Below are 13,371 nucleotides of genomic sequence, written 5' to 3' on the forward strand. Positions count from 1 at the left end.
CCCTTCTTTCTGTGATAAAAGTAACCGAAAAAATCTACTGGCATAAACTTATTTACAATTTTCATTGTTCATCCCACCTTGAACTTGCGCTTCTTTATTCAGGTTATCAGATCTAAACAGCCTTCACTATTTAACAGTGGAAGATGGAAAAGATGATATAACCCAGACCTTGGATTTGTTAGTAATAGAATACTAACAAATCCAAAGTCTGGATTATATCCTCTTTTCCATCTTCCAGTTAAATGATGGTTGTTTAGGATCGTGTATAAGACTCATTTATTTTCAGTCCACTGTTCGACTAACTCTCCATCCTGGTTTGTTTTACTATGCCACTATGTGTATGACTATTGAAGTGGCCTATTAATAGCAGGTTTCTTTTGTGTCAAATACTGGGAGATATCAAAAACAAATGTTATACTAGGTGGTTTTATATACTGATGCTACCCAGATCTATTCCAAGAATTTCAATGTTTTGGTTTGTGGCAAATGGTAGATGTACAAAGGCAGAAGAGTAAAGAAGCTAGTATAAAGATAAGAACTGATAAGGTTAAGAAACTAATTGAGGCATATGCAAAGTGAGATAGCGCAGTGGTTGGAGGTGTAAGAAGGAAGGTATCAGACAAGATGTAACAATGAAACAAGAAGCAACAATAGGACTGAGGCTGTGGAAAGGAGAGGAAGGACATAAGAGTTGACTGGGCTGATAAGGACAAATGATTTGTGAGGAAGTGTTGCTGAAATATGATACTAAGGAGCTGAGGAAAAGAGCAATGATTACAAATGGCATGACAGCTAGAATGTGCAAGAAAGAAAAGAAATGCCAACATAGCAGACAGTTGTCTGTGCAGATGGTCTGCGTTTGAGTGAGAACAGCAATGTACAGGATCAGTGTGAGGTAATTCACGGGAAAAAAAAATGGATGCAGAGATGGTCTCAATGGAAGCAAAAGGACTGGTAGGAAGGAAAGGGATGAACAGGAGAAGCTACTATGCTTATATACCAATGCAAGGGGCATTAAGAATAGAGGTGCAGATTTTGTGGCCTTAATGCAGTCAGCCAGTCCACAAATCATTGGTTAACAGATGATTTATAAGAATGGAATATGATGGGTTATAGCTTTTTTTTTCTTTTGAAAATGCAAAAAAGATAAAAGAGATGGTATAGTATCACTGAACCTATGGTTCATGTAGCTCCTTTCTGAAACTTTTAGTATCAAGTAAAGTGTGAGTCTATGGAGGAGGTGGGATATTACTGATGATTTCAGAGGAGTTGTGTTCCATTCACGTGGAATTTGAAAGCAGTAGAATAATGGCTTTGAGGCCATTTGGTGTGAGGTTGAGGTAAGTACAAATTTTGGATATTTGGTGGGCATTGCAGGCTAGGAAACAGAGAGGAAATGATTTTTAAATGTTTAGATAGGTAATAAGGGTAGCATTGATTTAGAAGGAAATAACATGTGGATAAGGAGATTGAATTCTACTTGGGGACAACAAACTTACGCAGCATATAGTTGAATCGGCATGTGAGAAAGCTGGATTTAATGATATTTCATACAGTGATAACATAAGATGTCCCTCATGATACCACCAAGTAGGGAGGGATTGTATGGTATTGACATGGGGAGTGGCTAAACAGGTACAAGCTTCACAGAACAAAAGATGTGAAATTAAGAGAGAAATCAGAAATGTCTTCCTAAGGTGAGGAGGATAAATAAAGCAGGGGTACTCCTCAGCAGAATGAGTATAAGGTACAGACCAGGAAGGTGATGAGTATAGTGAAGGAAGAAAGAATTTGATATGAAAGGATATTGGCTGAAGCAGTAAAGCAAAACCTTATGGAAGACTAACTTTCACTGGAGATGGAACACAGGTAACATCTATTGATGTGGAAATGTACATCGAGTATTTCATGTAGGGCATTAGCAGCGGTGCTCAGGGCTGGTCCGAGAGTATCTGATGCCCCTAGGCAAAGAAAATTTAGGCGCCCCTATACATTGTCTCTATATATATATTGTCATACTCACACAAGCACACATACCCGAAGTCTTAGTGCCCCTAGGCAATTGCCTAATGATAAAACCAGCCCTGGTGGTGCTGAATAACAATAGAAAAGAGGATAGAAGACCCAGTTCAAGAATGGGAAATTTAGAATATTAGATAACCTTAATAAGACTGAAGGACTGCATGGGATATCACCACGTATATTGCTAAAGATATGCTGGCACTGTCCTTGACTTATTATTGAACAAGAGTCTGGCAAGAGAAACAGTCTCAGAAGAGTGGAAAGAAGGAAAATTAGTGCTACTGTATAAGATAAGAGAGAATCCAACTAAGTTGTGTCCAACTACAAGCCAGCTTGGATATCTGGTAGTAGTGAAAGTATTAGAGAGACTAGTTAGACAGAATGAAAACCTGGATTGATGAGAATGGAAATTTTGCAAAAAAGCAGCATGGGGGTGTTTTGCTTTAATAACCTGGTTATTACATTTTATAGTAGGATGACTAGAGCATTGGACAGAGAAGATGCTTATAGTGATTTATCTGAACATTAATAGAGCATTTTACATGTGGTCAACTACAACTATCTATTCCTATCCTGCACACTGGTAAAAGTGAGCAGGATAGGAATAGATAGTCACTAGCTTGATTACAGGGATGGCTAGCTGATCTGAGACAGCAAGCTGTGTATAGGGATGCAGTGTCCCAAAAAGGGAACGTGATGAATCTTGCCAGAACAGTACCACATGGTTCTGTTCTGGGACCACTGTTTTTTTAACTTATGCATCAAATGTTATAATTCAGGGTATGACAAAAAATATTCAGTTTTTACTGATGATGCTATAGGAAGATCAGTCAAAGTTTTGACATGATGATGTAAAAGGATTTGAACACGTTGGTTGGGCTGAAGAATAGGGATGCCACTTCATTGTTGCTGAGTGTTATACACACTTCTTTGGCCAGAGAAGAATGAGGTTCACCGTATTGGAGAAATTTGTTTCAGGTGAGAGATCTGGGGATCTTGGTGAATAAGGAAATGAAATTCACAGGACACATCATGAAAGTTTTAAGGATTACTCAGAATATTGCTGCCATAATGCAAAGAACCCTAATAAGTACAAGGGTGGTCTGAAAAGTTCTCAGCCTAACAATGAAAAAACGAATTTATAATTTCAAAATGATTTTTATTTTTCAACATAATCTCCCTTAAGACTAATACATTTATTCCAGCAATGCTCCAGTGCCATTATCCTGTCCCTGTAGTGGTTCTCAGTAAGATTTGCAAAATACCACTCTATAGCTACAATCGCTTCTTGATTCGAAGAAAAATGCTGACCAGCGAGGAAGGGTTTTAGTTTTGGGAAGAGATAGAAGTCAGAGAGAGCCAAATCTGGGGAATAGGGTGGATGTTCCAAACAATTCATAGTGCAGATCCATTAATTTTCCCATTGCCAAAACCCCCTTTGTGGGCAGGTGCATTATCCTGATGAAAGATGATTTTTTACTTCTGCAAACCAGGTCTTTTCTCACAAACTTTTTAGTCTAGTCTGGTTAAAAGATCGGAATAATATTCCCCGGTTATTGTCTTACCCTTTTCAAGATAATTAATAAACAAAATGCCTTTAGCATCCCAAAACACCAATGCCACGACCTTTCCTGCTGATGGAACCAACTTTGTCTTCTTTGGCACTAAACAACTGGTTTCTATCCACTATTTTGACTGTTGTTTGGATTCTGGTGTAATGGTGAATCCAATCTCATCCATAGTAATAAATCGACGCACAAAATTAGTTTTATTCTTGTTAATATGCTCCAAGCACTGTTCAGAGACTTTCATGCAAGTGCGTTTTTATTCTGCTATGAGCAAGCGCAGCACCCATCTTATGCAAAGCTTTTTTATTTGCAATTCCTCATGCAAAATGTATCCTACACATTCTTTTGAAATGCCTATAGTCTCAGCTTTACGCACTTTGACTTGCCGGTCATCCAATACCATATCATGCACTTGATCAATGATTTCTGGTGGTGTTATACTTTTTGGATGTACTTCACATGGATCATCTTCAAGGCTGGTACGGCCACGTTTAAACTCGGCAGCCCATTTCTTAATTGTCAAAAGCAAAGGAGAAGAGTGACCATAAACTTTTATGAACTTCAAATGAATTTCTTTTGGCATTAAACCTTCTTTTACAAAGAATTTTATATAACCACACGATACTCAATTTTATCCATTTAAAGAGATATAGACAACACCTTTGCTTCAGACAGCTAAATATAAAGCAAACTACTTAATAGAACGACTTGCAATTTCACATGGATGCGCTAACGTAGAAAAAAAAAATCTTGCCGATAGTGTTGCCATTTATGGTCAAGGCAGAGAACCTTTCAGACCATACTCTTACAAATAAGGAAATAATTCTCCTGTATAAAACATTAATCAGGCCTCTTAGCTATATTGGCAGGGAAGAATATGGTTTGCAGGGTGCAGTAGAGAGGTGATATGACTGAGGAGTCTATTAGATAGATACAGGGCATGATTGAATAAGGTAAATGGAAGAACACAAGATCATCCCTGGAAACCACACAAAGGTCGTGAGTAAGGAAGTGAAATGGAGTTATTTTGCATGGTAGGTGAATAAATGGAAGATGTTGCTGGAGTGGGTGGTAAGTGCCTCACCTTCTACAGAGGCTGGTAAGTAATACTAATAATCCTATTATATTTGTCAGACTATATGCATCATCTTGAAATTTCTTAAAACTGAACTGTGCACTATTGTTTTGTGTAGAGTAGGAGACTGTTCTATTTCCGCTTGCAGTATTTTTTAAGTATGTATAATATCTTTTATTAAAAACAAATTGTATTAAGAAATAAAAACAATGTTTCAAAACAAAGCACAAATGATATTATGGTGATGTAGTCACCATATATTATGATCTTTGTAGTACTCCATGTTGCATAAAAATGATTTTTGTGCTATTAACCAAAAAAACTTTCATACCATGCAGAATTAGTCCATTCTGTAGAATCTGATGTATTCCATTAACAAATCTCACTAAAAACCTAATACAATAACTATTTCATTCCAGAGAAAAACGGACCATATATCATCACTGGCTTATAAAAAAGAGCTCTTAATTTATTTTTGTATTTATTCAAATTATACATACAGTGATAAAAGTATTTACAAGCATTTCTGGATGTAATCTATGTGTGTGTTATCAAGACCATATAAGAAGAGGAAGACAAGGATTTCTAGAATGAAAGTCTCTGCCTCTGTTTTTTCAGTACACTAATTGCTATATGCTCAAACAGCACCAGATAGTTCTTGATTATGCTCAGGGATAATCATTCAATTCTTAATGATGCTGCTGCATAGCTTACTGAAGAATCATGCATATTTAGGCACTGACTTGACTGGGAATAATTCAGGAACTTCAAGGATATCTTGTTACCATTACCTACTTTCTGTAGTGTGTAGACAGCCTGCAATGATTCATATACTATAAGGATATATTTCAAAAAATATTTAATTACTGATAAGTTTTCATTAATACATATATAACATATTCAGGTACACCACTGATTGTTTGGCATAATTATTTCCAGAGCTTTGCTGGATTAGTCATTTCGTCAGATCAACACAGACAACATAATTCTTCAATACACCTGACTGCTATAAACTTAAATATTAAATGTGATTTAAGTGATTAAATGAAGTACAACTTACTGGTATTGATGAAAGAGGATTATTAATTGAACAGGTATTAAATGCCAATTATATATTTGGTTTAATCCTTTATCCAAGTGTAAGCAAAACAAAGTTTGCACCTGAAGTATTTTCAAGTCTGGGGCAACTCATGGCAAAGGTGGTATAACTTCTCATCACTTGCCTTAGTATCCCATAATGCAAAGCACGTCTCCTTGTGAACATGTATAACGCTATGCATTAAGGGAAGGGTCACTACCCAGATCGGTATCGACCTTTATTGACGTCTCTTCAGTGGGAGCCAGACACAGAGGAGATACCAAGGTTGAAGCAATGCAGAAGTCACATTTCCATATACGAGTTGCCAAAAGTGTCACACCTTATTATTAAATTACTCTGGATTAGAGAAAGATGTTGGGAATTTTTTTGACTTGGATAGACTATAAATTATATTAGTTTAATCCTTTATCCAAGTGTAAGCAAACAAAGTTTGCACCTAAAGTATCCTCAGGACTGGGGCAACTCGTGGCAAAGGTGGACATCTTTCTCTAACCCAGAGTAATTTAATAATAAGGTGTGACACCTTTTGGCAACTTGTATATGGAAACATGACTTCTGCATTGCTTCAACCTTGGTATCACCTCTAGGTATGGCTCCCACTGAAGAGACCTCAATGAAGGTTGAAACTGGTCTGGGTAGTGAGCCTTCCCATAATGCATACAATTATACATGTCCACAAGGAGACGTGCTTTGCATTATGGGATACTAAGGCAAGTGATGTGAAGTCAGTCCACCTTTGCCATGAGTCGCCCAGTGCTGAAGATACTCCAGGCACAAACTGTGTACACTTGGATAAAGGATTAAGTTAAATATATAATTTATAGTCTAACCAAGTGAAAAAAACTTCCAACATCTTTCTCTAACCCAGAGTAATTTAATAATAAGGTGCGAAACCTTTTGGCAACTCGTATAGGTAAATATGACTTCTGCATTGCTTCAAACTTGGTATCACCTCTGGGTCTGGCTCCCATTCACGAGACCTCAATAAAGGTCGAAATCAGTCCGGGTAGTTACCCTTCCCATAATTCATAGCATTATACATGCCATTTTCTTAGACTCAGCATTTGACAGGGTGCCACATGATAAGCTGATATTTAAGTTGCAGCACATGGGTCTGGATGTCAGATTAGTCAACTGGATTCAGGACTGACTGTCCGATAGGTATCAGAGAGTGTTGTGTATGGTGGGAGAGTTTCAAGGAAGCAGAGGGTTACAAGTGGGATCCCACAGGGTTCAGTGCTGGGACCTATATTGTTTAACCTTTATATCAATGACATTGTCAGTGGATTGCAGGGGGGATGTTCAGTTATTTGCAGATGATGCAAAGCTGAGAAGGATTATTAGTAATAGTGCAGATGCGGCAGCCCTGCAAGAGGGTTTGAATAAGCTAGATAGATGGACAAATGAATGGGGGGTATCGGTTTAATGCAGCAAAATGTAAGGTCTTGAGGTTTGGGAAACATCGATGGGACACTGCATACTCTATGGGATGAGTTATACTGGAGGAAGTAGGGGAGACAAGAGATCTGGGATTGATGATTGATAGAAACCTGAAATTTAGGGGGACATATTGCAAAGGTGGTGAAGGTAACACAGAGGATTGCTGCAATAATGAGAGGGACACTGACCTACAGAGATAAAACAGTTATCATTCCGTTGTATAAGACCCCCATCAGACCACACTTGGACTATTGTTCTCAGATTTGGTCCCCAGGATTTGAAGGGGATAAATTAACTGTGGAAAGGGTACAAAGGCGGATAACAAAGATGGTTTCAGGACTGTACAATGATAGTTATGAGGATCGGCTGAGGGAATGTGGGCTGCAGAGTTTGGTGGATAGAAGGAGAGGTGATATGATTGAGACTTTTAAACTGTTGAGAGGTGGTTACAGGGTTGACACTGGGGAGTTCTTTTGCTTGGTTGAAGGAAGGGAAGGAGTGATGACAAGAGACCATCCCTGGAAGTTACGAAAGGAAACTGTGAGCAAGAGGGTGAGGAGTGGTTTCTTTGCATGGAGGGTGGTTGAACTATGGAATGCATTGCCTGATGGTCTATCATTCCATATGGGAGCCAGACACAAAGGTGGTGGAAGTAATGGAGAAGTCATATTTCCATATACCAGTTGCCAAAAGGTGTCACACCTCATTATTAAAATTCTCTGGATTAGAAATAAGTTGATGGAAGTTTTTTCACTTGGCTATGCTACCAATTATATATTTGGTTTAATCCTTTATCCAAGTGTAAGCAAACAAAGTTTTGCAGCTGAAGTATTTTCAGGACTGGGGAAATTTGTGGCAAAGGTGGTATAACTTCTCATCACTGCCTACAAAACTAGTCAAGTGAGTTTCAAGTATCTTATAATTTTATCTCGACTAAAGGTGTCATTACCAGAAAATTGGTGATGTACCTATATATATTAAGACCTTCATGGGGAAAGTGGGTCAATACAATAACAGGAAAAATGGCCTAGAGTAATTCTGAATCTTACTGCATAGAAGCCACAAAGCCCTTTCAAAGGTTCATATGCCAATCATAGTGGGAGATACGTTAACTCTTCTAATATAACATACAGCATCGAATGATATTGGTCCCCTTCAAACTTACTTAACTGAGCCATTAGTAGCAGAGGCTCTACCAATCGACCAACCTTTGCTGGCCTTTTTCTCCCCTCCCAAAATCTGTTACAGATAAGACAAGATCATCCATGTCCCCAAGTCATTGTCTCATTAATAATCTTTGAAAAATATTAAATGAGATAAGACAGTATAATGGAAGAAAATTGCCAGTAGAAGTGCATCCATCAGTACATTTAAGTACTAAAAAAATTATAAGAACTTTGCCATTAAACTAGCAATGTTCAACCAGAAATGATCAATAGAAAATATTGCTACATTTTTCTACCAACAAAGACCATCATTATTAACTATGTTCCGAGGTAAACTTGTAAAAAACAAGATAAATGAAATTTTCTTGTTTATATTAACATATTCAGATTGATCTTGTAGCTTTGATCCAAAAAATGATCACCATTACTTTTAAGTAGAATAAAAACTTGTGCACAAAACTTTTGAAAAGAATCAAAGTTAAGACCAACTTAAAAGACAATTCTAAAACACATTATTTACCCTTTTTATTAATGTCTAATCCCAGCAGCAAACCATTTCAAGCTCCTTATTTCTCTTCAGAGGGCAGGGAAAATCAAGGATAACAAAATTGCTAATGCTGAAAAGTTTGCACATCAAAAATGTTACCTGTCTGGATTAAACCCAGTATAATCCAGACAGGGTCTAGCTACCAATAATGAGACCTCAATATAGGTCAAAACTAGTCTGGATAATGAACCTTCCATAATGCATAGCAATATACACACATATGAAAGGAAGCATGCTGCATTATGGGAGGCTAAGGCAACTAATATGAAGAAAACAGTCACTATATTATACAAGTAGTCATAGTGAAGATACTTCATGTGCAAACTTTGTTTGCTTATACATGTAGAAAGGCTTAGCTGTTATTGGTTACTCATAATGGTGCTTAACTATATTAACAGCAACAACCAAGAGAAAAAAAAATTATATATTTATCATGGGAAAAAATATATTTAATAAAGGAGGGGAGAAAATTTTAAATATATGTAGATATAAAACCACCACCCATCCGAAAAGTTGGTATCATTAAAACACAGAGCCAGGGATATTTGTCCAAATGATGGTCCTTGCTAACCTGAAGAATCTTCGCAACACTTTTTAGCAATGGCTACAACCCATACAACATAGATAAAACAATTCATGTACCCCATCCCTTATGTTCAGGGTACATCAGAAAAGATGGCTAAAGTTCATTACAAATATATATATATAAACTCTGTCAGTATCAAACTATGGACAGACTGGTACATTGCTTTGAAGAATACAAATTGTGATTATCTGCATGGCATGTCAGAACTGACAGACCATTTTTATTCATTCATGATGCCGTTTATACCATGAGGCACTATTTGTTTGGGTAAAGGATTAAAACAAGAATATGATATCTGGAAAAGTATTGGACATACTTGGCATCTAGACCATGCTCTAGATACAGAGGATTAAATAGAAGAAAGTATTTAAAGTGTTACATGGAAGTCACTGTAGGTCTGAGAGACTAATTTTGGAATCAGCTATGAAGTATCCCCCGAACTCAATAAGTACAGCTGCTTGGAAGTTTTTCTGCTTGGTTATACTATAAATTGGTTATACTAAAATTAAATTAAAGCTGCCAAGAAATTATATTCTTGGTTTAATCCTTTATCCAAGTGTAAGCAAACAAAGTTTGTGCATGAAGTAATTCCAGGATTGCACAACTCGTATAGAGAAGCTAATGACTACATTACTTGCCTTAGTATCCCATAATGCAAAGCACATATCCATACAGACATATATGTATATACTGCTATGCATTATGGGAAGGGTCACCAAGGTTGAAGTAATGCAGAAGTCATTTCCATACACGAGTAGCCAAAAGGTGTCATGACACGTTTTGGCTACACGTCAGAAGGTTGAAACCAATCTGGATAGCGAATCTTCCATTATGGGAAGGGCATAGCATTAAGGATATGCACTTTGAATTATGGGATACTAAGGCAAGTGATGTAAAGTCATTAGCTTCTATATATGAGTTGTCCAGTCCTGAAATTACTTCAGGTGCAACTTTGCTTACACTTGGATAATTGATTAAACTAAGAATATAATTTCTTGGCTGCATTAATTTGTCAAAGATCTGGGAGACAGTCATTCTGAGACCAAATAGTCTGGCTTCTCCAAATGAACTTACCGTTATTGCCAGTTAAAATTTGAGTTGTTTTAACAACAAAAATGAGTTCAAAAAGTGCACAGCACTCAAGTGCTTGTTACTTATTTTATTTTATTGGTGCTGTTTAAACCATGAAGCACTACTTGTTTGCTTAAATTTGGGTAAAGGATTAAAACAAGAGAATATATGTGGAAAAGTACTGGACATACTTGGCATCACTGACACAAAGAAAACAAAAACAGGTGAGATCTTACTAAATAAACATATTCAGGCAACAACAATCATGGAAAGGAAGGAGTAGTGAAGATAAACTTTGGTGGAAGGCAAGTTCACTTCATTCTGTGGGCAAACTTCAAATTAGGGAAATTGCTGATGAAATATTTGTGCCTCTGGTCCCACAGAAGATTCTTCTAAGGAAGAAGTACAGAAATTTGAGTCACCAGAGCAGGCTGCTGATATAAAGAAAATGGAAAAGATAATCCTTGTAGGAGATCTAAACAGCAGAGTAGGAATTTAAAGGAATATATCTGGAATTTAAATGTAATTTAAATTCCAGATATATAAGAATGTTTTGGGAAATTTTGGAGAAAAGAGCAAAGCTAATAATAACAATGGTAAGCAGCTGCTAGATTTCTACTTGGCATGGACTAGTTATTACTAACCCCATATTCCAACATAAAATGTGTATAACTTTTTAAAGGGGAAAATAGTTCCGCTGCATAAAGGTGGTTCCAAGGCTGCTGTTGAAAATTACCGGCCAATCAGCATAACAGGAATCGTTATCAAGGTCTTGGAGAAAATGGTCAAGAGGAAAATACAAGATTGGATAGATGAAAATTGGATATACTGTATCGGGGACAGCATGGTTTTGTGAAGAGTAGGTCATGCCTCAGTAACTGGATAAGGGTAATGGGTTTACAGTGATTCTACTGGACCTTGCTAAGGCCTTTGACAGGATACTACATGGAATTCTAATCAATAAATTGCAGCATATGGGGATGGACATAAGGTTGGTGAGATGGATAGGAGGGTGGTTGATGGAGAGATATCAGAGAGTAGTTTATTCAGGAGTAGAGTCATAAAGACGGCCTGTGACTAGTGGTGTGCCACAAGGATCTGTTCTTGGACCACTGCTGTTTAATTTGTTCATTAATGATATAGGAAAGGATCTGAGAGGAACAGTTCGTTTGTTCGCAGATGATGCAAAGTTGGGTAGGGCAATAGTGAATATAGATGATATCAAAATTTTGCAGGGTGATTTGGATAGATTGGAGGTATGGGCTAAGGAGAATGGATGTCAATTTAATGTGGCAAAATGTAAGGTTATACATTTTGGGATGAAAAGATTAGCTGCAGTTTACTACATTGGTAGAACTGTACTCCAGGAAATTGATGAGGCAAGAGATTTAGGAGTGTTGGTGGATAAAGAGTTGAAGTTTAGGGAGCACATTGCAAAAGTGGCCAAATTAGCTCATCAAATCACTTGGTTGCTGAAGAATACTTTGACAAGCAGAGACAAGCATGTTATTGTTCCTCTGTATTGAGCCTTGATAAGACCCCATCTCAACTACTGTGCCCAGATTTGGTCACCTAAGTTTCTTCTTGATGGGGAGGAGGTTGAGAGGATCCAGAGGCGAGTGACCAAGATGATAGCAGGTCTGTGGAATAAACCTTATGAGAACAGGTTGAGGATTGCAGAAATTGGTTGATAGGCGGAGGAGGGGACATGTGATTGAGACATTCAAATTACTGAAGGGGTTTCTATAAAATTAATTCATTAGATATTTTTGAGAACAGGGCTGGTGGTGGGAGGACTAGGGGACATCCATGGAAGCTGGGCAAGAGGGTGGTTAGTACGGGTGTTAGAGCTGGGGTCTTTACTTTTAGAGTGCTGAATGAGTGGAATAAGCTGCCAGAGTCTGTAGTGGATACTGTGACAGTGAATGAGTTTAAGGCAAGGTATGATAGATACTGTGTGAATGTCGAATAGTTGTGATGAACATGATTTGGGGCCTCCCTCGATGAGTCTAAGGACTCCCTGGAGTTGCCTGTAATAATAATAATAAAAAAAACTTCACACGGAGAGAAAAATCTCAGTGACTATGTTATTATTGATAGTAATGTTTTCCCACTGGTTCAGGACCCACAAGTATACAGAGGATTTGAAATAGGAAGTGATTTAGTATTAGCAGGATAAAATTGAACTTTATATTGACAAGAAGAGTGTGCAAGAAAGTTTTGAAACGAATCCAAGTTGAACAGCTATCAGATGTGAACTGTACACTCAAATATACAAACATTATTCAAGGAAAAAACTGAGCTTTTGAAAACAAGAGCCAAACCTTGGAGATTCAGCCAGACAAGAATGTAGTGAAGTAATCTGCAAGGATAGAAAAATCAGAACTCCATGGTGGACTCTAGGAAGTTAAAGAGGCAATCAAGTCACCCTGTGCTCTTTGGGAATGCAGAGAAAAATGTAAGAAAGACAAGCATTGTGTAAAATTAGCTAAACAAAAGTCATGGGAAAGATTTGGTAAGAAAACATTGAAAATATCAGGAAGGTGATAAAATATTTTGGAGGTATTGAAAAAGCTCAGAAATGGAGGAAAGCGCTGAAGGGAATTAGAGATGATAAAGGGGACATGGAAAATGAGGATTAAGATATTCTTGATACATGGAGTAATTACTTTGAAAGACTGCTAAATAAAACAAGCAGTGACAGCATGGTGAGCCTCCATATCTCAGTTGGTACAGACAAAGCCCTTTGGTCAGAAAGACCTGGGTTCAATTCTTATCCAAGATGTGAGAAACCTTT

At 37.4% G+C, this 13,371-nt stretch overlaps 1 protein-coding gene across 2 annotated transcripts in view; it reads right to left on the minus strand.

Annotated features, from left to right (window-relative positions):
- Positions 1 to 5,109: 5,109 nt before the first annotated feature.
- The window catches only part of LOC150102540 (protein MEMO1-like), a 128,178-nt gene continuing 119,916 nt past the window's right edge, over positions 5,110 to 13,371 (minus strand). For both annotated transcript variants that reach the window (XM_090398915.1, XM_090398916.1), the window contains exon 9: positions 5,110 to 5,481. In XM_090398915.1, coding sequence (XP_090255041.1) covers positions 5,344 to 5,481 — 138 coding nt within the window. In that variant the 3' untranslated portion in view covers positions 5,110 to 5,343. The remainder of the gene's footprint in view (positions 5,482 to 13,371) is intronic.

The sequence above is a fragment of the Typopeltis vanoorti genome, chromosome 10 (genome assembly GCF_054136105.1).
Source record: "Typopeltis vanoorti isolate ZY-2024b chromosome 10, IOZ_Tvanoo_1.0, whole genome shotgun sequence".
In the NCBI taxonomy this organism is placed as follows: Eukaryota; Metazoa; Arthropoda; class Arachnida; order Uropygi; family Thelyphonidae; genus Typopeltis; species Typopeltis vanoorti.